The sequence below is a fragment of the Arabidopsis lyrata genome (genome assembly GCF_000004255.2).
Source record: "Arabidopsis lyrata subsp. lyrata unplaced genomic scaffold ARALYscaffold_4, whole genome shotgun sequence".
NCBI lineage: Eukaryota > Viridiplantae > Streptophyta > Magnoliopsida > Brassicales > Brassicaceae > Arabidopsis > Arabidopsis lyrata.
The window spans coordinates 20453053-20476179 of record NW_003302552.1 but is presented as its reverse complement, the minus strand read 5'-3'; the positions used below and the strand labels follow the sequence as shown (position 1 = coordinate 20476179).

Genomic DNA, 23127 nt, shown 5'->3' with positions numbered 1-23127 from the left:
TGATTGTTATAATAAAACAGTTTTGTTGGAAAATCAAAATCCGATTAGAACTTGTTACTAATTTTAAGGGTTCACGGCTTCACGCATGATTCTTATTTTTCTAGAAGAAGAAACACGAAATGGGGTTTTACTGCTCAATCATGTGTTAAACCTTAAAAAGTAAACACATTGAAATTTTGACCACGTGTTTATTTCAAATGTCGACCATGTCACAAATTAAATTTGCACAAGTAAAATAATGTTCATATTTGTTGAACGGGAGACACTTGTGCTTAACTCTCTAATTAAGCTTCACGTGCATCGCCTAACTTTGCTTCCCATACGCCATGCGTGTGTCTCGCAATAGTAGTTGAACCTACGACGTCGTTTATTTGGAGCATTTAATTTGTTAAACAAGTAAATATTATGGGGTTCTGTTTTTTTTTTTTTAATTAAATTGGATTTTCCCAAATATAATGTAGTTCTGTCTCTTTTTTTTTTTTTTTTTTTTTTTTTGTGCGTGTGTGAGGTCAGATTCTTAAATTTCTATCCAGCATTGATGGATAAATCGACTTACGTGGGTGATGGGATGAACAAACAATTAAATAGACATTTTAGTATTCAATTACGGTCCAACTTGACAAACAAACAAAAAGTCTAATATGATTTGCTGTTATAATATAATATAATAAAATATAATGCAATTTACATGTAACACTTTTATAATATAATAAAATTGATTTGCTGTTAAAAACAAAACAAAAGGTCTAATATGACGTGGATATTTTTGACCATATATAAACCCCAAATTTCGTTCTTTACAATAAGCAATGTGACGAAGAAGGAAGAAAGGGCGGCGGTCACGTGAAAGGTAGTTATCGCCATTTCAACCGAACCTTCACGAACATACAAGTTCGGTTTTTCTTTACTGAAATAACGCATTATATCTGTAATACACGAAATTACGACTATTTCTTAACGAAAACGTGCTTCTTTCGTAGTATGTTGTTATATAGCTCACGTATGCATGTTAATTATTTCTCACGTAAATTTGAGATACATGTACGGCATAAATACATGTTTGAAGATTTTAAAATCACAAATATATGTATATCATAATGTAATATATATATATATATACAGGACTGTATATATAACCATTTTCATACATAATTTATTGGGGAAAAAGTCCACATTTATAGTGACTTTAGTCAGTCTAACCAATAAATAATCGAGCTGAGACTAGATTAAATAAGAAAAGGAAAAAAAAACTTCACTACCTTAAATCCATAAGCGATGTTTCTTGCAGAAATTACGATAAGCATGGTCTCGCTAAGAGACAACTAAATTTTTAAATAAATCAATTAAACGGTAGAGATAGAGAGAGGATTAAAATATGAAACTCTAAAGGAAGAAAATAAGATAAAATAAAATTATAGATGCCTAAAGTAGTGTTTCCGTGACAATCTCAATTTCACTCCATACGTCGAACTCATTCAAGCTCAAGAAACCTAACTTTTAACGTCCCTTTTGATTTGCCTATAAATACACGTACGTCCACACTCTCCAATTTCAAAAACAAAGCAACACAAAGACAAGAATCACAAACATCAAACATTTTCCACCCCTGCCCGAAAACGACACGCATTCCTTTCCCAACCAAAAAAAAAAAAAAAACACATTTCCTTACCAATGGCCCGTTGTTCCAAACTTGTTACCGTTTTCCTATTATGGGCTCTTTTGATGTTCTCATGGTGCAAAGGTTCAAGAATCAGCCCTAATGGATATGATCATTCTTATAAAAGGTTCAAATCCGATAGCTTAATCAATCGAAAACAGGACATCACGGGCTTGAGAAGTTTTGTAAGAGCCTCTTTGCGGACTCCAACCACAGTTAGTGTTTCTGATTATGGAGCTAAAGGAGATGGAAAAACCGATGACACGCAGGTGAATATATACACATTAAAATGTTTCTATTTTATTTTATCGTATAATTAATTATAAAACTGTTTTAGTACTAATGATCCATGCATGCATGCATTGATTAGGCGTTCGTGAATGCGTGGAAGAAAGCATGTTCTTCAAATGGAGCTGTTAATCTCCTAGTTCCTAAAGGGAATACTTATTTCCTTAAGTCTATTCAATTAACTGGTCCATGCAGTTCTATCATTACCGTTCAGGTAATTACAAAAATTGTTATTTTGTTATTTAAAAACGATAATATATATGTGTGGATTTTGAAACGAGCGTTTGGTCGATGGAACGGCAGATGTTCGGAACGTTATCCGCATCTCAAAAGCGAACGGATTACAAAGATATCAGCAAATGGATAATGTTTGACGGCGTTAACAGTCTATCAGTCGATGGCGGCGGCACTGGGGTTGTGGACGGAAACGGCGAAACGTGGTGGCAAAACTCATGCAAACGGAACAAAGCTAAGGTGGGTATATGTAAAATTGTAAATGTTCTCTTTAATTAATATACATCTACAAATAATCTTTGAATATTGAGTTATTGCAGATATTGACACTCTCTTTTTTTTTTTTTTTTTTTGTTTTGTATATGCAGCCATGCACAAAAGCCCCAACGGTACGTTGAAACAAATATGATATATCAAAAAATAATGTTGATGGCTTTGATTATAATTGGACAAGTGTTTTACGTATATATTTTTTTTTACATTCAGGCTCTTACTTTCTACAACTCGAAAAGTCTGATAGTGGAAAATCTGAGGGTGAGAAATGCACAGCAGATTCAGATTTCGATTGAAAAATCCTCCAACGTTCAGGTCTCTAATGTCGTGGTAACTGCGCCTGCGGATAGTCCTAACACCGATGGTATTCATATCACTAACACCCAAAACATTCGAGTCTCCGACTCCATCATAGGAACAGGTTAGTATATATTAACATCTGTTTTTCTTTGTTTTGTCCGTGACTAAAAAAAGGTTGCTTGCCTGCCAAGAGAGCTGAATTTTAAGGCTTTATATAATAATTTATGGAGATTGATCTAATAGGAGTTTAATGGTTGTTTTTCTGAATAGGTGATGATTGCATATCTATTGAAAGTGGATCACAAAATGTTCAAATCAATGATATAACTTGCGGTCCTGGTCACGGTATCAGGTATCAAATCATTGTTTTTAGTAATATACCAAAAGGTTTCTATCATAATTAATTAATCTTCCAATACTAATTAAGAAAATTTGATATTTAACAGTATTGGGAGCCTTGGAGATGACAATTCAAAGGCTTTTGTCTCAGGCGTGACTGTGGATGGTGCAAAGCTTTCCGGTACAGACAATGGAGTAAGAATCAAAACTTACCAGGTGAAAATTCACAAACTAGCCCTTCAATTTTAACTAAACTCTCTAAATTTTCCCCGTTTTATTAATTGATTTTTCAATTCATTAGGGAGGGTCAGGAACTGCTAGCAATATTATATTTCAAAACATTCAGATGGAAAATGTGAAGAATCCGATCATAATTGACCAAGACTACTGCGACAAGAGCAAATGCACTTCACAGGTTCACTGCAATCTGATCAAATCTTCCAAATACTCCATCATCATGGTAATAAATATATTTGGATCTAATCATTAGTACATATTTTCAGCAATCCGCGGTCCAAGTGAAGAACGTGGTGTACCGAAACATTAGCGGCACTAGCGCGTCGGACAAGGCAATAACGTTTAACTGCAGCAAGAACTATCCATGCCTAGGAATTGTGCTTGACAAAGTGAACATTAAAGGAGGGAAAGCAACTTGCACCAATGCCAATGTGGTTGATAAAGGAGCTGTATTCCCTCAATGCAACTCCACTTAATTAATTAGATATTTAGATCTATCAAACACATACATAGATAGACATATATATATATATATATATATACGAATAGATACAAAAATATGATATATATATATATATATACGAATAGATACAAAAATATGATTTATAGATACTTACTTCTAGTATAGTATAGGAATACATATATAAACAATGTTCGTGAGATTTGTAGTTTTATTTGTATTCTTACATACTATTGTAAATTGTTTATCTAAATAGTTTAATGAATAAAAAGGATTACATTCTTTAAAATGTTATGGACCTTATGGTATTATTGTTCTCTGATTAGAATATGAGGCCCATTAAAGCCCACTTCGCTATTTAAGTTACCAAACATACCCAACAAGGCCTTTAGAAACCCTAAAAATCCTTATTGTAGCAGCTGGAGCAATATATATCACAATTTGCCGCAACTAGGGTTTTCTCTTTCTCACAGAACGCAACACATCGAAACCGATTCAGCAGCTCTTAAACTCTTCGAAAATGGCGGAACGTGGTGGAGAACGTGGTGTTGAGCGTGGTGGAGAACGTGGTGGTCACGGACGTGGATTCGGAGGAGGCCGTGGAGATCGTGGAGGCCGTGGACGTGGAGGCCGTGGTCGACGTGGAGGCCGTACCAGTGAAGAAGAGAAATGGGTTCCAGTGACCAAGCTTGGTCGTCTCGTGGCGGACGGTAGAATCAAGCAGATAGAGCAGATCTATCTTCATTCACTCCCGGTCAAGGAGTATCAGATCATTGATATGCTCATCGGTCCAACATTGAAGGATGAGGTGATGAAGATCATGCCGGTTCAGAAGCAAACCAGAGCTGGTCAAAGGACTAGATTCAAGGCCTTTGTTGTCGTTGGAGATGGTAATGGTCATGTTGGATTGGGAGTGAAATGCTCTAAGGAAGTTGCTACGGCGATTAGAGGAGCGATTATTCTCGCTAAGTTGTCTGTTGTTCCAGTGAGGAGAGGTTACTGGGGTAACAAGATTGGGAAGCCACATACGGTTCCTTGCAAGGTGACTGGTAAGTGTGGATCTGTGACAGTGAGGATGGTTCCTGCTCCTAGAGGTGCGGGTATTGTGGCTGCTCGAGTTCCTAAGAAGGTTCTTCAATTCGCTGGAATTGATGATGTTTTCACTTCCTCCAGGGGATCTACCAAAACTCTCGGAAACTTCGTCAAGGTTTGTTCTTTCTTCCCTTTTAGTTACCTATACATGAGTTTCGTTTGCTTTTGAGTGGTTTCTGGTAATTGCTTGTGAAATTTGATCATTTCCTGTCATTTTAGTACGGTAATTGCTACAAAAGTAGTTCCAGGAGTCCATAAAAACTGACTTCCATCCTTATTTGATGAAATATCTCTGGAAATGTTTTTATAGGTCTATTGATGGAAGTAAAGATAGAAAGTGTTTCTCTTTGGTCTAGTGATTCTCTTAAGCTGTATTGAATGATCCCTTTGTATCATTTTTATGGCTAATTTCTGAAGCAGTAGAAAACATTGTATCTAGCAAATGAAGAGTAGATTCAGTTTGGCTTGTCTTTATTTGTTGGTAGTGTATCATATTGATTGATGATACTTGACTCTGTTTGTATTTTACTCTCTAAGTTATTTCTGGAAGTTTGGTAGTCAAATCTGTAATGAGTCTTCTTATGATGCTATTTGTTTTCTTGCTAAAATTGGGAGTTTTGTATCTTGAATATGAAAAATTGTTTTCATGATGTTGGTTATATTATTGCAGGCTACATTCGATTGCCTTCAGAAGACTTATGGATTCCTTACCCCAGAGTTCTGGAAAGAGACGAGGTTCTCTAAATCACCATACCAAGAGTACACTGATTTCTTGGCGTCTAAGGCTCTTCCGAGCAGCAAAACCGAGACTTTGGTTGAAGACCAAGCTTAAACAATGCTCCCACCTTGTGTTCTTTTTGGATTATCATCCTTCATGAGTTAATTTTGGTTGAACCTTTGGTAGTATATGTTGCTGGATTGTGCACCTTATGTTTTCATCTCTTCCAAACTACTTTATTTTTGCTCAGTTTTTTAATTATGGATCTTAATGTTCTAGCTTTGCTTTTTCTTATGTTGAGAAAAGTTCATTCCAGTTTGTTTGGTGCCAACTTAATTTTCACAATTATATCTACCTTTACAATCTTGGTTTATGATAAAGCTTTGTTGGATTTAACATGTTCCATTGACGAACCATTATGATGAAGAACGTTCGCTAACATGTTCTGATTCTTGGAAACTTAAAAAGTTAACTTTCGTAAAAATGTCTAAAGTTTTGACTTTTTAAAACTGATGGTTGTGAGATAGATAAAAGAGAAAGACTTTGAATATTGAAGAAGAAATCAGTTTGACATTTCCCACATATTTGAAAGCTCTCACTTTTACGGCTTCTGCGATATTTCAGCTCATCTAGATTCGCGGAATCTGATTTCTTTTGTTTTCCCCGGAGTTTCTCCCTAGAATTGATTTCAATTATTTTGGTCGGAATTGTTGTTCGAATTCGAATGGGAACACCGGAATTTCCAGATCTGGGGAAACACTGCTCCGTCGATGTTTGCAAGCAAATCGATTTCTTGCCTTTCACCTGCGACCGTTGCCTCCAGGTCCCTTTATCTCTCTGTTTGTATTCACATGCAAAGACTCGATTTTTATGTTTTTCGTGGATTGTGTTTGACTCTGATTGAATCCCATATCTCTGGGATCAGATTTGATTTCAAGTCTCGAATATCGAATTTATCACTGGAATCCTTTTGGTTATCGTTAGGTGTTAAGTTAACTGACAAGTGCAGCTTAATTATCGTCATTTTAGCAATTTATGTTGTCATGTCGATTGAAGTAGAGTTCTTCAACATTTGGTGTCCCATTTCTTGATTCTTGTCTGTTTTCTTTTGACTCAGAAATATTCTGCTCATTCTTCTCGAATCTGTGATGATTCTTTACTGCTTTCTTGATTTAAGACAACTCTGCTCGAAATTCATACAATGATTCTTGTCTACTTTCTTGGTTCGGTTGTTTGTTCTCATGTTTCTGCTGGATCCGTTGACTGTTGGCGATTTGAATTTTGTTTTTGACTTGTGTTCTCGCTCTGGTTTTCTCTGAATAGTGTCACAATGTTTCTTTGGTTTGGAGTTTTTTACAGGTGTTTTGTTTGGATCATCGAAGCTATATGAAACATAGTTGTCCAAAAGGCGACAGAGAAGATGTAACCGTGGTTATCTGCCCGCTCTGTGCGAAAGGAGTCCGGTTAAACCCAAACGAAGACCCAAATATAACATGGGAGAAACATGTCAACACTGATTGTGACCCATCAAACTATGAAAAAGCCACCAAGAAGAAGAAATGTCCGGTTCCAAGATGCAAGGAGCAACTAACATTCTCCAACACCATCAAGTGCCGAGATTGCAATATTGATCACTGCTTAAAACACCGTTTTGGACCTGATCACACTTGCCCTGGACCAAGAAAACTCCCATTCATGGGTTTCTTGAGTAGTAGTAGTAGTAGCAGCAGAAAAGAAGCTAAGACAACAAGACCCACCAAAGCTCATGCATCAACTTCATCATCTTCTTCTTCTTCGAGATGGTCCAATCTTCTATCTTCAGCAGAAGCAGGGATTAGCAGACTCGGTAACGACATTAGCCAGAAGCTACAGTTTTTGAGCAGCAGCAGTGATGGTATCGTGGAGGTGTGTCCACAGTGCGGTGCGAAATTCTCTTCGGTTACTACTCTTGTGGAACATGTAGAGAAAACACATGAGAGGAACAGGAAGCAGAATCATGGCAATGTCACAGTCGATGTCTGCCCTAAATGTAGCAGAGGATTCCGCGATCCAGTAGATCTTGTGAATCATATCGAAAGAGATCACCGAGGTACTTCTAAAGCATAGGAACATAGGCGTTCACAAGCCACACAGCACAACATTTCTTGTGACAGTACTCAAACATCTTTGTATGTTTTTCATTTTACTGGTTTTAAACAAGCAGAAAAATCACATTCTTTGAAAATTCATGGACTCATGTCCAGAAATGTAGACTAATGTTATCATATCCTTGGGCCTAGGCCTTTGGGCTTTTGTTGGGTGGTATGGTTTTTTCAATGAACAAATTATAAGAAATTCAACGGCGACCAATGTGGTTAAGTCCGTTAAGAAAGGGTAAGACCGTAAATGGTTATCACTGGCGAGTTCTTCGCGGGAAATTTACCCGCTTTCCGCGGTAAAAAAAAAAAAAGAAAAACAGATTGCCGGCCCCACGTGAACGTCATGTGCAGTTAACGACGTTAATGATAAGTTGCAGCTAACTTAACGGTGCAATAAACCTTAATGAATTGAATGTATCAGTACTTTTTCTCTTAAATATAAAACGTGTTCTTGTCGAAAGAATTCGATTTAATTTTATTTAAACACTAATACCGGCCTAATCTAACATTTGGCTTTTAAAAAACAATGTGACTTTATTGAAGTGTGGATAAGTTCTTATAATCAAGGAATTAAAAGATACAAATCTCCAAATAATTTTATTTATTTTCTAGAGTGTATAAATGTTTTCCACATCATGCTCACACACACCGTGTGAGTAAGTAATTAACTAATTATAGAATAATTTAAAGAGTTATTTGCTTTATTTGCAGTGTATGAGCTGGCCAAAATGCAATAACTACCTCAACAATGTTCAACAAAGAAGGAAAAAATAATACGTTTATAATCAAAGCCGCTTATATTCGCATCCGACGGCTGAGATTAAGAGATTATTATCTCAAGGTGTTTTAAAAGAAAATAAAAAAATAAAAATGAAGTAGCAACGAAACGGCAGAAGGTGGAACCCGCGTCGTGCCGTTGAAAACGTTTCTGATAGGAGAAAAAATATCAGAGCTCAAAGCTTCGCCGGACGATCCGGCGACTAAATTCCACTGAGAGAAACAATCTCCGTTCTCTCAGAGAGAGAGAGAGAGAGGGTTTCGAGTTTTCTGGTGCGTCGCCGATCAATTTTCAGTTACCGGTTGGCTTATTTGTGCTTTGATCTGAGGTAAATTGATTTTCCTTCTTGCAGCATTACGTTGAAGTTTCTGATCAATCTGGGTTTTATGTCATCTGGGTTTGTTAAATCATTGATTTCTCGGGATGTGATGATTTTGCAGACTTTTTTGGGGAAATCGTTTTCGGCGGATTGTAAAATGAATTGGTTTCGTTTTGAGCAATTTTATGTACGTTCTCAGATAAATAAATGTTAGTCGTTTTTGAATTTTTGAAATTTTTGGATATTTCAGGCGAAGGTTTGAGTTTTAAGGAGTGCCTCGTTTAATCATCGAGCTCTGTTTTCCTTCTTGCCCGAGGAAGCTCTAGGGCTTTTTCGGTGGATCAAGAGGGACGGAGGATTACACGTTAGTTAATAGATTCAACAGGATTTTGAGGAATATTGATTGATCAGTGGTTTTTTTTATCTGAGTAGTAGAAATGAGCTCAGTCTCGGGTGTAATCTCGAGGCAAGTTTTGCCTGTTTGTGGTAGCCTTTGCATTCTTTGCCCTGCGCTTCGTGCAAGATCTAGACAGCCTGTGAAGAGGTACAAGAAGCTCATTGCTGATATTTTTCCTCGTAATCAGGTTCGTATCTAGCCATTTTCATACTTATGTTGACTTGTTGCTTCTTGTAGTCTATGGAAGTTGGATTTTGATTTCCTTCGACAAGTTCCTACTTAACTGTTATTTAATCTGTGTTTCTAATTTTTCCGGAGTGGCAGAAATTTTTGTTTTTACTCTTCCATGCTTTCCCTTTACTATGTTAAAGTTTGTCGATCAGCATTTCATTTCTCTTTGAGTTGTTATCTAGTGAATGAGACACTATGTTCTTTGGTACTATAATAGAAAACTGGAGCTTCCCTCTTGGTTATCTAGGTGGGTTGGTTTAATTTATTACTGCTTTTGATTTCTGCAGGAGGAAGGCATAAATGATCGAAAGATTGGAAAATTATGTGAATATGCTGCAAAGAACGCTGTGCGTATGCCAAAGGTATAATTTATCCAGTGCCAAGTCTAGGCACATTAATTCTTACAAATCTTGGGCTGGACTGGAATATTAGCAATTCCTTGGCATTTCTAAGTTCATATTTGAGTCAGATTACTCTTTGTAGCAACGTTTTCAGATTTCCTTGTTCCCAAATTTAGTTTTCTGTTGTTGAAATTTACGATTCTCCAGATATCAGATTCTCTGGAACAAAAATGTTACAAGGAACTGAGGAATGAGAATTTCCACTCGGCAAAGATAGCCATGTGTATTTACAGAAGGCTTCTGGTCACTTGTAAGGAGCAAATGTGAGGTCATCCTTCTTTTGCTTTCTTAACAAACAATTCATATGTTCTCTTATGTCCAATGGGAGCAAGAGTATTCCGGCATGTATAGGTAACTTGATTGTTTTTCTTTGTTATTTTTTCAGACCTCTTTTTTCTAGTGGTTTCCTAAGGACGGTGCAAGCTCTTTTGGATCAAACTCGACAAGATGAAATGCAAATAGTTGGGTGTCAGTCTCTTTTCGAATTTGTAATTAATCAGGTCAGCTTCTTACATATTTGATATAATTATCTTGTAGCCACATGTCAGGGTGCTATCTGATAGTATGGTTAAGGACATACAAAATAATGAAATAGCATGATATATTCATGCTACCAAAATTTTCAGAAGGATGGCAGTTCCCTGTTTAACTTGGAAGGCTTTCTCCCAAAGCTGTGCCAATTAGGACTGGAAGGTGGGGATGATGATAGGTCGCGGAGCCTGCGTGCCGCAGGACTTCAAGCCCTTTCAGCAATGGTAATTCGGTTATGTTGTTATATTTCTGTAGATACTATTCTTCATTATTGTAAATCTCTAAGTATCTTCTGATGCATTATGGTCCGTTTATCTATTTCCAGATTTGGCTGATGGGTGAATACTCTCATATTCCCAGCGACTTTGACAATGTAAGTAACTCTCAGGTTCCTTTGTTTTCTTCACAGGTATTCTTGGGTTTCCGGGTTCCTATATATTCTGATCTGCTATTCTTCATAGAAATCAATTGATTTGTGGTATCTAACAATAGATAAAGGGAGGAATACTCTGATGAATTTCCTTCCAAAATGTCTTGAAATACCATGGCAATCTACCAGTCGTTGTTACTTTACGTAGAACTGGGAGTTGGGATCGTATTGCTAGAATTGTACCTTAGTAGAGTTTTAGGTAGTACATGTTAGTATATGTTAACTGATAAATTCAATACTTGCATGGCAGGTTGTCTCAGCAGTCTTGGAAAATTATGGCCACCCCAAAATACTTACAAATGCTAATGATAGTGGCAGAAAATGGGTGGATGAAGTCTTGAAAAACGAAGGTCATGTAGCTTATGCAGATTCCCTCATAAATGTTCCTTCTTGGAGAACGGTTGTGAATGACAAGGGTGAACTAAATGTGAAAATGTAATCTCTTTTCTCGTCAGTTGTGTTTACGTTTACCTATTTGGGTTCTTTTCTTCCTTAATATATCTTTGTTGTGCAGGGAAGATTCCTTGGACCCTAGCTTTTGGTCCAAGGTTTGCCTACACAACATGGCCAAGCTAGGTGAAGAGGCCACAACAATGAGACGTATACTTGAGTCTTTGTTCCGTTACTTTGACGAGGGATGTCTATGGTCAACAGAAAATTCGATTGCATTCCCCGTTTTAAGGGATCTGCAGTTTTTAATGGAAATATCTGGTAATACGCTCACGATAGTTTTCATTCAGCCCTTCCCGCATGATCAGTGCTCTGAAATAGTTCTGAATTCTTGCAGGGCAAAGAACACACTTTCTACTGTCTATGTTGATCAAACACCTTGATCATAAAAGTGTGCTTAAACACCCAAGCATGCAGCTCAACATTTTAGAGGTTACCTCCTCCCTTTCTGAAAATGCAAAAGTTGAGCACTCCGCAGCAATAGTCAGCGCAATAAGCGATCTCATGAGGCACTTGAGAAAATGCATGCATTCTTCTCTAGATGAAGCAAATATTGGAACTGACGCAGCAAACTGTATCAGAATGGTCAGTGTAGCTGTTGATAAGTGCCTCGTCCAACTAACGAAGAAGGTATATTTTATCATTCTCAGAGCAAGTTCCTCTTCAATATATTCTTCTCTAAAGAGATATGTGGCTGATCTGTCAATTTTCTAAGGTTGGAGATGCTGGCCCAATTCTAGATGCTATGGCTTTGATGTTGGAGAATATCTCCGCTGTCACAGACGTAGCAAGAACCACAATTGCTGCTGTTTTTCGCACTGCTCAAATTATAGCCTCTATACCAAATCTACAATATCAAAACAAGGCAACCTCCCTGTAACATATAGTTTGTCTCTTTTCTTTGTGAGATTTTAGACCAATTTTCATGACATTGCTAAGCTTTTATTACCCTTTTCGTTTCAGGCTTTTCCCGAGGCCTTATTCCATCAGTTACTACAAGCTATGGTCCATCCAGATCATAATACACGGATTGGCGCCCACCGTATATTTTCTGTTGTGCTGGTACCAACCTCAGTCTGCCCCCGTCCTTCCTCGACCACTACTGACCTTAAGAAAGGAATGGGTCTTCCTCGTTCACTTTCAAGGACCGCTTCTGTCTTTTCCTCTTCAGCAGCCCTTTTCGAGAAGCTGAAGAAGGATAAATTTTCATCGATGCTGACTTCTGATCAGAGCCAAAACGGAATGCCTGAGGAAGAATGTGGAAGCACTACGGGGGAAATCCTTGACAGATTGAAATCTTCATACAGTCAGGCATATAGCACTTGGAATCAACCAGTGACCTCGGTAGCAGATAACTCTGTGGATCTTTTAAACTCTGAGCTGGTACATCCTTGCAACCTTTTATGTGTGAAAAAACTTACTAGAAGAGTATTGCATTTCTTATTGACCTTAAATGTGACCCTAGAGGCCTATATATACTTAAAGTCCGAAAATCTCCCAAGGCTCTCAACATAGCTTCAGGATGGGACCAACAGTATATATAATAAGCGAGTACAAAGTAGCCTCTTGAAACCACAATAATTTGTGTGCCCTACTCTAACTACAGTTCTAATTATATAGAAATTCTTGATTTATGCTTACAGTTCTTAGGTACACCTTGGATCAATCTTCACTCTCTAATTTTATTTCTTATATGCTCCTCAGGATGCTGTTCATATAAGGCTAAGTAGTCACCAGATAGGTCTTTTGCTTTCATCAATCTGGGCACAGTCCATATCTCCGGCAAATACACCAGACAATTATGAGGCGATTGCTAACACCTACAGTCTTGTATTGTTGTTCTCTCGTGTTAAGGTAACATATATTTCATACCTCAATACCTCTGCATCTGAGTGTTTCTTATTTTTTTTATGACCTATGAGCAAAGTCTCACTAGATCTCCTTATGAATTATCTGGTCACAAAATTTGTATCTTTCAGAACTCAAGTCATGACGCTTTGATTCGAAGTTTTCAAATGGCACTTTCTTTGCGAGATATTTCTTTGATGGAAGGAGGTGAGCTTCCACATGTTTTGACTCCTCCCTGCTAGATATTTATCCTTGGTTTTTGGTTTGGAAACCATGATCTATGATCAATATGAAAGAAAATCATCAGTGGATTCTTTTTTGTCACATTAAGAACAATATCTTGGTTTCTTGGAATGTCCTACTAGATATATATGCTGAAGTAAATGTCCGTGTAGAAATTATGTTTGAAACGAGGGAGAGCTATGTTTGAACATCTTCTTAAAGAAACTTAGTCATTTGTTCCTACTATTGCAGGACCACTTCCTCCATCTCGGCGAAGGTCACTCTTTACACTGGCTGCATCAATGGTTCTTTTTTCCTCAAAAGCATTCAATCTTTTTTCTCTGGCGGATTTCACAAAAGTAACACTTCAGGGACCAAGGGTACGTTGATCATTCTAGTGAAAATGTTGAGATGTTGATGTTTTGTTTCTCTTGGAATTATTTCACGCAACTCAATTTGCCAAAAATATCATTATTGTCGCCCCAGACTAATATGCTCTATATTATTATGATAGCATCTATACACAAAGAGAAATTACTTACCATTTCTCTTTAACTTCCTGTTCTGCCATTCAGCTTGACCCATTCTTGAACTTGGTTGACGACCACAAGTTGAAGGCTATAAATTCAGATCAGCTAAAAGGTTCTTATGGATGCGAAAAAGATGATGCTTCAGCTTTAGATACTCTTTCAAACATAGCACTCTCCACTGAGCATAGCAGAGGAAACCTTGTCTATGAAATCGTCAAAAGCTTAGAATCTATGTGCAATGTAAGTATTTCCTGTCACAACCTCCCAAGTAAATTACTTTACCCGAGCTTACCATTCCATATTTTGGTAAATAAATTGATAACCACAGTAAACTAACAAAAAGTAAAACTATTTCCAGTCTGAAATGGACAAAATGCGAGAGCAGTTGCTCACAGAATTTATGCCAGATGATGCATGTCCACTTGGTACCCGGTTTTTAGAAGATACCCAAAAAACCTATCAGGTTGATTCTGGAGATGTTAAATCTCAAAAGGTGGTAACTAGTTCTTCTGCTTCCCGTAATTTTCTCTGATAATCTCGAGATGAACATCGTATTGAAATATGTTGTGTTTGTGTCTTCAGGACGCGGCACTCTTCTCTCACGAGGATCAAGAGTTTGGAGATGGCACCGAAACCGTTGCAAAGAATCATCCTGTAACATTTTCTGAAATCCCAGACCTCCTGACCGTCAATCAGATATTAGAATCTGTAAGTTACATGTTCCATCTTCCTAGTAATTAGATTACAAAGTCTTCACCAAAAGTAACATACAATAAACTGTACTTCTTTTGTTTTGTTTGAAGGTCGTTGAGACAACAGGTCAAGTGGGTAGAATATCCTTCCATACTGCAGCTGATGCTTCATACAAAGAAATGACACTTCATTGTGAGAATCTGTTAATGGGAAAACAGCAGAAGATCTCGAGTCTTTTAAATTCTCAGCTACGACATGAGAGTTCTGTTAACTGCTCTCCACGACAACATGATGAAGAGATTAAGATCGCAAGTTTCCATCCTATGCTCAATCCAACATTTCATACTGAGGTATGTATGCCTTGTCTTTTATATTGTGTACTGAATTCAGATAATCTAATGAAACCAATCGTAGCCTCCGGTTTCATCTTCCAAGATATAACTGTTTAACCATTTTTTGTATTGATTAAAAAAATTTGCTTAGGTCGAAGTCCCTTTACTGTCGAATTCCTTTGACATGAAATCGCCAAGAACACCAGTGGGAACTATTCAGTCACCGTGCTTTGCAGAACTACAAAATAACCCACAAGCATTTAGACTACCAGCCTCAAGCCCTTACGACAACTTCCTTAAAGCTGCTGGCTGTTGATCATCGGCAGGATCCAAACCATTGTTTGGCTTTGAACTCCAGTCAAAAGAACTCAAACAAAAAAAATTAACAAAACTAGGTTTGCTTGGTTTTCAAAGTCTTGAGTTACATTTTTTAGATTCTTTAGCATTATAAATCGGAATTACTCCGTCGTCCTCCTAGGGTTTTTATTCCTATCTTCTCTTTTCACTTATTCTTTTATCCAATTCATTTGTTTCTTTTTGGTGTGATGTGTAAAAAGATGAAAGAGGCCATCTGGTTTTCACGTGGTCTTGTAATCTAAAGATTCTACAACAATGGCTTTGTTGAACAGTTTCCCACAAGATGTATATTGGTTCTTCTATGATCTAATCTATAATTTGTGTTATTGGATAAGTAAATCAACCATTGGCGGTCAATTCATCATGAAAACCTATATAATAATAATACACCTCGCATATATAGGAATGCGTTTTTTTGTATATGAATGTCACAAAAGGAAACTAAATATCATCATTCATTTGCTCATTTGATTTGCTTAACCTCTTGAAGCATTTCAACTACTTTCTTCATCTTTGGCCTTTTTGCAGGTGTGATGTCTGTGCAAAGCAATGCAACTTTCAGAGCTGCAAGCATCTCTCTCCTCCAAGCAAAGGACACGGTGCTAAGCTTGGCATCAAGTATCTGTTCCGGTGTTTCTCCTCTCGCTGAAGCTCCATGGACCCATTTCACCAAATCTACTCCTTCACCAAACTCTTCCTCCACCGGCGCTCTTGAGGTTAGAATCTCAAGCAACACAACTCCGTAGCTGTAAACATTCCCCGGTGCAGTAACTTGCATTGTGTATGCATACTCTGCGGAATAAAACAAGGGAAAGTGTTGGAATTTTTATTGAGTTATTGGTAACAAAATTAAGAGTTTATACCTGGTGGAATGTAGCCAAAGGAGCCTGCAACTGAGCTAATACTTGCGGTGCCTCTAGAGGGATCTAGAAGTTTTGATATTTCGATTTCCCCAAGCACGGCTTTGTAACCAGAGTCTATCAAGACATTGCTAGAGGAAACATCGAGGTGAATGATGGCGACTTGGTGGAGAAATGCTAAACCTTCTGCTACTCCAACAGCTATGGACAGTCTCATTGGCCAGTCAGGTTGGTACTCTGGTTTCTTGGTGGACTCATGAATCAGCTGAGTTAAGTTACCATTAGGTAAATGCTGATGCAACAAGAGAGCAACATCTTCGTATATAACAAACCCAATCGGTCTAACCAAATGGTCATGGCAAAGTTTACTGAGTCTTTCGAGTTCTCTGATCATCTTGTTCTGATGATGAGTTATGGCTCTATCCATAGACTTGAGTTTCTTCACCGAAACAATCATCCCCGAAGGCATAACGGCTTTATAAACTGAACTGAAAGTTCCCGTGCTGAGTTTATTCGATTCCTTCATAGTTGCTTTCACAACTGCATCAAGATCAATTCCTTGTTTAAGATTTTCAAGGAAGACATTTCCCGCTATAATTGCTGGTTGCTCATCCTCAACATTTTCTTCAACATCAACGTTTTTAGCCGCTGCTTTCTCTTGTTTCTCCCTCATCATGAAGAGAAGAACAACCACAGTGACTGATACAAAGACAGCCACACCAGAACCAATCACTGCAAGCACAATCCTGTAGGAGACTCTGTGATTGTATCTCAAATGTTCAAGATCTTCAGAATTTCCACAAGAAGAGCTCAATGGTGCTCCACATAGCTCTTTGTTTCCCGAAAAGCTCGAATTTGGAGACTTTTGAAAGGGAACAAAAACTGGCACAGGACCATTCAAGAGGTTGTTTGAGAAATTAACCTCGATCAAACTCATCATACCTTTCAGTAGTTGCGGTATGGATCCTGTCAGCAAATTGTTAGAGACATCCAATGACACGAGCTTGTCGAGTTTTCCTAACTCGGGAGGCAATGATCCATGAAGATGGTTGAAACTTAAGTTGAGTGCTATCTGCAAATTCCTCATGCGACCAATCTCGGGAGGAATGGTTCCCGTCAAGTAATTTCGACCCAATTGTAGCTGAAGCAGCTTCACACAGTTTCCAATCTCATGAGGTATGTCTCCTCTTATGGAATTCTGATCAAGAAGCAAATACTGAAGCCTCGGCATGATGCAGAGTTCCTTTGGGATGGTTCCATTGAGTCTGTTGTTACTCAAATCAAGCTTGTTAAGGTTTCCACTTCCAAGAAACGACTTCGGGATTTCCCCAAAGAGACTATTACCTGAGAGAATAAGTTCTTGAAGATTAATGAGCTGACCAAGCTCTGTTGGAATGGTTCCAGCGAACCCATTTGCTGCTAGATTCAGCAGAGTGAGGTTAGAACAATTTGAAAACTCTGCAACAATCTCACCTGAAAGATTGTTATTGTCTGCTTCAAAGTAAGTAAGTCCACTAATGTTTCCGATTGTCTTTGGAATGACTCCCACAAGCTCGTTATTCCCAATTCTAATGCTCGAGAGGCCGCTGCAGATTCCTACTGCTTCAGGGAGTTCACCGGTCAGTCTATTCTGTGTCAAGACCAAAACTTTAAGCTTCCCTTTCTCAAAAACCCCCTTTGGAATCTTCCCCTCAAGCTGATTTGAGTGAAGATTCAACAATTCCAACTCAGAGACCGAACCTAACCCATTCGGTATCTCACCAACCAAATCATTCTCATAAGCCGTAAACACCCTAAGATTGCTCAGATTCCCTACCCAGTGAGGTATAGAACCATTTAACCCATTTCCAGAGACTTGAAACTCCTCTAACCTCTCTAGAACCTTAAGCTCATCAGGTATCTCTCCCACAAGCAAGTTATTGGAAATGTTGAACGCTTTAAGCCCTCTAAGCTTACCAAACTCAACTGGAATCGCTCCAACAAAACGATTTAGAGACAAATCTAGAAACTCAAGCTCAGACAAGTTGCCAAAAGACGCAGGAATTGGTCCATTGAAGTTGTTACTAGAAAGATCTAGATGCTTTAAGCTTCTGAGGTCAGAGATTAGAGTGACATTACCTCTAAGCTGAAGCCCTGAGAGATCAAGCATTTCAACAAAAGAGTTGTTGAGACCACACTTGAGCCCAACCCAAGTACAATAGTCAGTGCCATTGCTACTCCATCCTGGAACTCCAAGCTCTCTATTAATGGCAACCAATGTGGCTTCATCGCTTAGCTGAGCTTCACAAAACTCAGATTTTGATAAAAACGCAACAAGAATCAGAAGAATTGACATGCACCAAAATGCCATTTTTAAGAAATCAGAGTAGAATCAAATCAAATCAATCACACACTCTTGCTCTTCTTCTTCTTCCCCCAAAACACACACAATTGATTGACAAAATTACCATTGATTTTTTAAGCGAATTGAAACAAGAAAGTGAGAGAGGAGAAGAAAAGTGTTGCTCTTTTCGCCATGAATCCAGGATTAAAGCTCTGGTTTTTGAAGTCAAAACAACTGTTTCTGAACAAAACCCATCTTTAGACTTCTGACGATAAAAAAGAAAGACAAGTGCTTTTGAGTGTGAGTGTGCTTTAGAGAGAGAAAGGAGAGAGCAAATTTAGGGAGAAAAAACCATGAGAGAACAAAGAGAAGAGAGCAAGGAAAATCTGATCATAGAGTAGGGTCTATGCGTATAAGAGAGCAGAAGAAAATGCATTTTGTGTTTGTTTTTTTTAGTATATCACGAAATTATGATTGCAGAACCAAACAAAGATCCTCTCACTTCACACACAGAGAGCGAAGAGAGAGACCCCACAAACAAAGCAAACGCACTTGTAAAGGAGGGAATTTTTTTCTTTTCTTTTCTTTTTTTGACGTATTTAAAAAAGTATTTATTATTAATTTCTGATACAAAAAGTTTTATTTTCTTCACGAGACAGTGCAAGTGATGAATGAATGAAAGCTGCATAAATCTTTCTGACACATTTTTTCTGCTTTTCTGAAATAACAAAATTAAAATATATATATATATATATATAATTAAAGAAAAATGAAGTGTGTACGTTTTTGATAATTCTTTTCTTCTGACGTTTTTTTTGTACCATACTGATACTGTCACAATGTTCAATACCAAAGAGGTAAAATATTTTCCAAATCTATCTTCGTTTTTTTTTTTACCTTTTTTTTAAATCAAAATTTTCCCAAAGTTTACACACTGTTTGCAGTTATCATTTGTGGTATAATGACATTTTTCTGTATATAAAATATTTTTCTTATTCGTAGGGACTAGGTAGCATTTGTAGCCTACATGTTTTCTCTTTGATCTCTTAAATCTACGTTTGACAATAGGGAATCTACTTTCGTTTGGTGTTTTGTTGATTACTTTAAACACGATCCATGTTTGAAGTATACCAAATTTTGATGACATTTATGTCATGAATCTAAGATTAAAGAATCACACGAGGTGGATGATTATTACTATTATTATTCGTCTGCAATGATAGTCAGGAAACACTGTGTGTGTTAATATCGATAGATATGATTGATTTCCGATCGAGTATAAAAAATACACGTACATTTTTGTTGTAAGATGTTCAATATGTAATCAACGATTTGTCAAATTTTGAATGTTGGTACAAGACATGTTTTATCATATGTCTACCCCAAACATCGAGATTAGTATATTTTCTGATAATTAATGTTCTGCATTCCCTATTATAAAAGAAACATACCAACAATTTATTAAAGAGCTGTGTCTTAAGCTGCTTCCGATACTCCTAAACGACCCAAAACATTGAAAAATGATGTCGGATATATCATATATGTGTTCATCAATTACTAACTAAATATTTGACTGCTACACATGAACGTTCTATAAGAACAATATTATGTGGATCTTTTCGAATGACTTGAACCAAACCGTGTTCATAAATATTCTCATTGGTGTAATTTTTAAGCTAGATGAAGATGGTCGTAAAATCACATACAAATAATTGTTGCTTATATGACACCATTTTCGTCTTTCCTATAACTATTACCTGATACATGAGCTCGATCTGTAATCCTATTAAAAATTGTGATCGGATCGTTAGATTACATAAGTATAGTAAAAGGTAAAATACTGAAAACGAGTTTGTTTTAATTTGCACAATTGTAAACTAGAAAGAAAGATTCAAATAATGCAACATTCGAGCAAATTCAAACCTTTATACTCAAACATCCGATCTTCATTAACTTTATAGTTGGTATATTCTAATGAAGCAATTAAACAAAATCATATATAAAAGCTCCGTTTTATCAACATATATTCCTTGATGCTGCAAAGAATTTGTATATTGATTTTTTCAGAAAAAAATACTCCACAAGATTGAGAATAATAGAATGAGGAAGAGTGGGGTTCACTCACGGGATGGGGTAAAAGAAAAAGGAATGTGGCTCTTTATTACGGTTAGGCAAATTGTAGGACCCTTCTTTGTCTGCTCCGACCACCACCACTCACCACCTCCGTCCCATCGTTTTTTTGATACCTAATTGGCTAATTACTGTAATTAAGTATTTATATATATAACACTATCAAGCAAGTTTTTATTCTATTAAAATCTAAAAACTAACTCCAATTCATATTCAACTCTAAACCAAAAAAAAACTTTCTTACATTTCTTTTCACGTGAGTTTTTCACAACTCATGATATTAATTAACAAGAATTCTTCTTGTTTTGGTAGATTGTCATAGCTTTACTGCTACGGTGGAAAGAAGGAAACCATAATTAGCAACAACAAAATATAAATCCATTAGTTTGGTTTTCAATAGAATTTTGTATTTTCTTGTTTCCTTTTTGACATAGTATAATGTATTGAGAAAAGCACAATTGAATTTTTCTATGAATTGATTTCTAATCATGCATATACATTTTCTTAGTTGGTTAATTTTATGCCTTTCAAGTAATCTAATTTTTTCACAAATAGTTTATATTAGACGAATCATAAGAAGAGCAGCAACAGAAAGAGAAGACATAATGATGGAAGCACCTCGTCGCTTTAAACTCGTGAAGAAGGGGAGATAAGAAGTGTAATTAATTGTTTTAAAATTTCAATAATTAATATTGTTAGGAAAAATGTAAATCAATGATTACAATGAAAACTTAGTCATTAGCTTATGGATGCTTTACCTATCAAACTGACTTTCTGCGTAATCATTTGTGAATATTCATGACTTTGCTTTCGAACTCTTGAAACGAAGATTATGCCGAGATTTATGCTCTCATCATTACGGATTTGTGGGATGTCGTACCAAAAATTATTATTCTCATTAATTAGTCACTAGTTCTTTAAGCTCACCAACCGTACGATCTAATTAGTGTTTTGGGAAAAAATGTTCAATTTCTTTTTTTTTTTTTTTAAACTCATTTGTAACCATGAATTCCTTAAACGTTCCTTTTTATTCATATACTTATATAACTTTCTCATTTTTATATTTATAAAAAGTACTCCCTCCGTTCCTTGAAGTTTGATGTTCTAGTGTTTTGAGTTTGTTCTACAAAGATTGATTTTGTAGATTTTTTTATTTTTAATTAATCGATTTTAATAAATCGTAGATTTCAAGATGTAATGATTAACTGTTTCAGATTACTATTAGTTCATAGTTTATTAAAAAATATTTAATGAAAGTAAATAATTAAACAATAATTGTTTCTTAAGAAATGTGAAATCTCTAGAAAATCAATCTTCTAGGAACAGAGGGAGTAATATTCTACAATTGGAAATTATGGTAGTACTGTATATGTATGTGCGAGTTTTAACTATTTAAGCCATACTTTGATTAATATTGAATAATATAAGATTCTCATGGTTGATTCCACAATTACCTAAAGGTAAAGTTGTCAATTACCCTCACCAATATTCCTAAGATGATTCTAGTAGTCAAGTTAATATATAAGGTTATGTATAGAAACTAGGATCGGACCCGCGGTGGACCGCGGGAGAATATTGGTTTACATACGTTGCGTTTAATATTGTGTGCGTTTTTTAGTAGAACGAGTCGTGTAGTATACTTATAAATATTCATAATAACGAATTGTAGAGAAAATGTAAAATTGTTTATAAATATACCCATCGTATTAATTATGATTTACAAAATAGAATTTTGTGTTTTAAAATTCTAAAATTAGATGATTCATGGGAATTAGAGCAGTCAAAATAGGTCAAAAACCGCGGGTCGAGCCCACATCATCTCACTATGGGGCAGATTTGGGAAAATATATTAAACCCACAAATAAGCGGGCCACATGGATTAATTCGCAGTGGGTCATAGGTTTAATCGGTTTTCATCCGCGGGTTGGCGGATCAGCCCGCATATTAGTATTTATTGATAAAATTATAATTTATTCAACGTGTGGTAATTTAAACAAAGTTTTAATAGTATTTTTATTTATTTATTTATTTTAGTAGTATTTTAAATTTTGGTTACTTTAAAATTATTTAAACAAAATCCATGGACAATCCCGCAAATCCGCATACATTCGTGGGACGGGTTTGTATTTCATATATGCTACCCGCGGGTCGTGCGGACCGACTAACACAAGTCAAAATATTTTTTGTCTATCGCAAAACGGACTCAACGGGACGAATCAACTCGCTTTGACAGTTCTAATGGGAATATTATTTAGTCATACAACAAAATGAAGTTTGGACATAGTAATAATAGAATATGTATCTTATTTGTTAGATGAGAGATTGAAAGATGAAGTATAATGATTAAAAATTAATTATTATTTTCATGATTCACAAAATTTAATAAATACTTATCATCTTGTTGAATAATTCTAAAATCATATTCAAAAAATCTTTATGAATTGAAAATTAAACTTCTTTGCTAAGCTATAGGTATGAAAATATCATAATTTTGATTTAATCTAATTAAATTAAAATTAGTTACATGTATTTCATATCTATTTAATTTACACGATCAAA

At 36.4% G+C, this 23127-nt stretch overlaps 5 protein-coding genes across 8 annotated transcripts; 4 read left to right on the top strand and 1 right to left on the bottom strand.

Moving 5' to 3' along the window:
- The first annotated feature begins 1172 nt into the window (after positions 1–1172).
- On the top strand, positions 1173–4078 carry LOC9317870 (polygalacturonase ADPG2). The gene is made up of 9 exons (XM_021028375.1): positions 1173–1926; positions 2028–2159; positions 2249–2419; positions 2548–2568; positions 2666–2873; positions 3023–3104; positions 3199–3307; positions 3393–3506; positions 3595–4078. The coding sequence occupies exons 1-9, from the start codon at positions 1672–1674 to the stop codon at positions 3802–3804; spliced, it is 1302 nt and encodes a 433-aa protein (XP_020884034.1). The 5' UTR covers positions 1173–1671; the 3' UTR covers positions 3805–4078.
- A 105-nt stretch (positions 4079–4183) lies between these two features.
- LOC9317869 (40S ribosomal protein S2-3) lies at positions 4184–5913 on the top strand. Its single transcript, XM_021028376.1, has 2 exons — positions 4184–4995; positions 5551–5913. The coding sequence occupies exons 1-2, from the start codon at positions 4309–4311 to the stop codon at positions 5710–5712; spliced, it is 849 nt and encodes a 282-aa protein (XP_020884035.1). The 5' UTR covers positions 4184–4308; the 3' UTR covers positions 5713–5913.
- A 143-nt stretch (positions 5914–6056) lies between these two features.
- LOC9317868 (zinc finger AN1 and C2H2 domain-containing stress-associated protein 11) lies at positions 6057–7937 on the top strand. The gene is made up of 2 exons (XM_002881756.2): positions 6057–6421; positions 6958–7937. The coding sequence occupies exons 1-2, from the start codon at positions 6323–6325 to the stop codon at positions 7702–7704; spliced, it is 846 nt and encodes a 281-aa protein (XP_002881802.1). The 5' UTR covers positions 6057–6322; the 3' UTR covers positions 7705–7937.
- A 664-nt stretch (positions 7938–8601) lies between these two features.
- Positions 8602–15537, top strand: LOC9316022. Of its 3 annotated transcripts, XM_021028371.1 has the most exons (21): positions 8622–8842; positions 8955–8998; positions 9084–9417; positions 9749–9823; positions 10010–10125; positions 10248–10362; positions 10489–10617; positions 10719–10766; positions 11074–11258; positions 11338–11534; positions 11611–11903; positions 11989–12138; positions 12237–12656; positions 12978–13127; positions 13253–13328; positions 13596–13723; positions 13919–14113; positions 14232–14366; positions 14456–14581; positions 14677–14916; positions 15050–15537. In XM_021028371.1, exons 3-21 carry the CDS (start codon positions 9271–9273, stop codon positions 15212–15214), a joined length of 3090 nt encoding a protein of 1029 aa, XP_020884030.1. In that variant the 5' UTR covers positions 8622–8842; positions 8955–8998; positions 9084–9270; the 3' UTR covers positions 15215–15537. The 3 variants fall into 3 exon arrangements, with proteins under 3 accessions (XP_020884029.1, XP_020884030.1, XP_020884031.1); XM_021028370.1 differs by lacking the exon at positions 8955–8998 and having other exon boundaries at positions 8602–8842; XM_021028372.1 differs by lacking the exons at positions 8622–8842; positions 8955–8998; positions 9084–9417; positions 9749–9823 and having other exon boundaries at positions 10039–10130.
- A 25-nt stretch (positions 15538–15562) lies between these two features.
- LOC9317867 (leucine-rich repeat receptor-like tyrosine-protein kinase PXC3) lies at positions 15563–18964 on the bottom strand. 2 transcript variants are annotated; one of them, XM_021028374.1, is made up of 3 exons: positions 17589–18964; positions 16119–17459; positions 15587–16047 (listed from the first exon to the last, which is right to left on the bottom strand). In XM_021028374.1, exons 1-3 carry the CDS (start codon positions 18463–18465, stop codon positions 15719–15721), a joined length of 2547 nt encoding a protein of 848 aa, XP_020884033.1. In that variant the 5' UTR covers positions 18466–18964; the 3' UTR covers positions 15587–15718. The 2 variants fall into 2 exon arrangements, with proteins under 2 accessions (XP_020884032.1, XP_020884033.1); XM_021028373.1 differs by having other exon boundaries at positions 15563–16047; positions 16119–18964.
- Positions 18965–23127: the final 4163 nt, after the last annotated feature.

What these genes read in the sequence shown, in the direction of transcription:
- LOC9317870 (XM_021028375.1), top strand. Translation starts at nt 1,672, where the DNA reads ATGGCCCGTTGTTCCAAACTTGTTACCGTTTTCCTATTATGGGCTCTT. An exon ending in GGTCCTGGTCACGGTATCAG is followed by an intron (nt 3,105 to 3,198) that starts GTATCAAATCAT and finishes GATATTTAACAG; the next exon opens with TATTGGGAGCCTTGGAGATG. An exon ending in AGAGCAAATGCACTTCACAG is followed by an intron (nt 3,507 to 3,594) that starts GTTCACTGCAAT and finishes ACATATTTTCAG; the next exon opens with CAATCCGCGGTCCAAGTGAA.
- LOC9317869 (XM_021028376.1), top strand. Translation starts at nt 4,309, where the DNA reads ATGGCGGAACGTGGTGGAGAACGTGGTGTTGAGCGTGGTGGAGAACGT. An exon ending in CTCTCGGAAACTTCGTCAAG is followed by an intron (nt 4,996 to 5,550) that starts GTTTGTTCTTTC and finishes ATATTATTGCAG; the next exon opens with GCTACATTCGATTGCCTTCA.
- LOC9317868 (XM_002881756.2), top strand. Translation starts at nt 6,323, where the DNA reads ATGGGAACACCGGAATTTCCAGATCTGGGGAAACACTGCTCCGTCGAT. An exon ending in CCTGCGACCGTTGCCTCCAG is followed by an intron (nt 6,422 to 6,957) that starts GTCCCTTTATCT and finishes AGTTTTTTACAG; the next exon opens with GTGTTTTGTTTGGATCATCG.
- LOC9316022 (XM_021028370.1), top strand. Translation starts at nt 9,271, where the DNA reads ATGAGCTCAGTCTCGGGTGTAATCTCGAGGCAAGTTTTGCCTGTTTGT. An exon ending in ATCTTTTAAACTCTGAGCTG is followed by an intron (nt 12,657 to 12,977) that starts GTACATCCTTGC and finishes TATGCTCCTCAG; the next exon opens with GATGCTGTTCATATAAGGCT. An exon ending in TAACACTTCAGGGACCAAGG is followed by an intron (nt 13,724 to 13,918) that starts GTACGTTGATCA and finishes TCTGCCATTCAG; the next exon opens with CTTGACCCATTCTTGAACTT.
- LOC9317867 (XM_021028373.1), bottom strand. Translation starts at nt 18,465, where the DNA reads ATGGCATTTTGGTGCATGTCAATTCTTCTGATTCTTGTTGCGTTTTTA. An exon ending in CTTTGGCTACATTCCACCAG is followed by an intron (nt 16,048 to 16,118) that starts GTATAAACTCTT and finishes TTTATTCCGCAG; the next exon opens with AGTATGCATACACAATGCAA.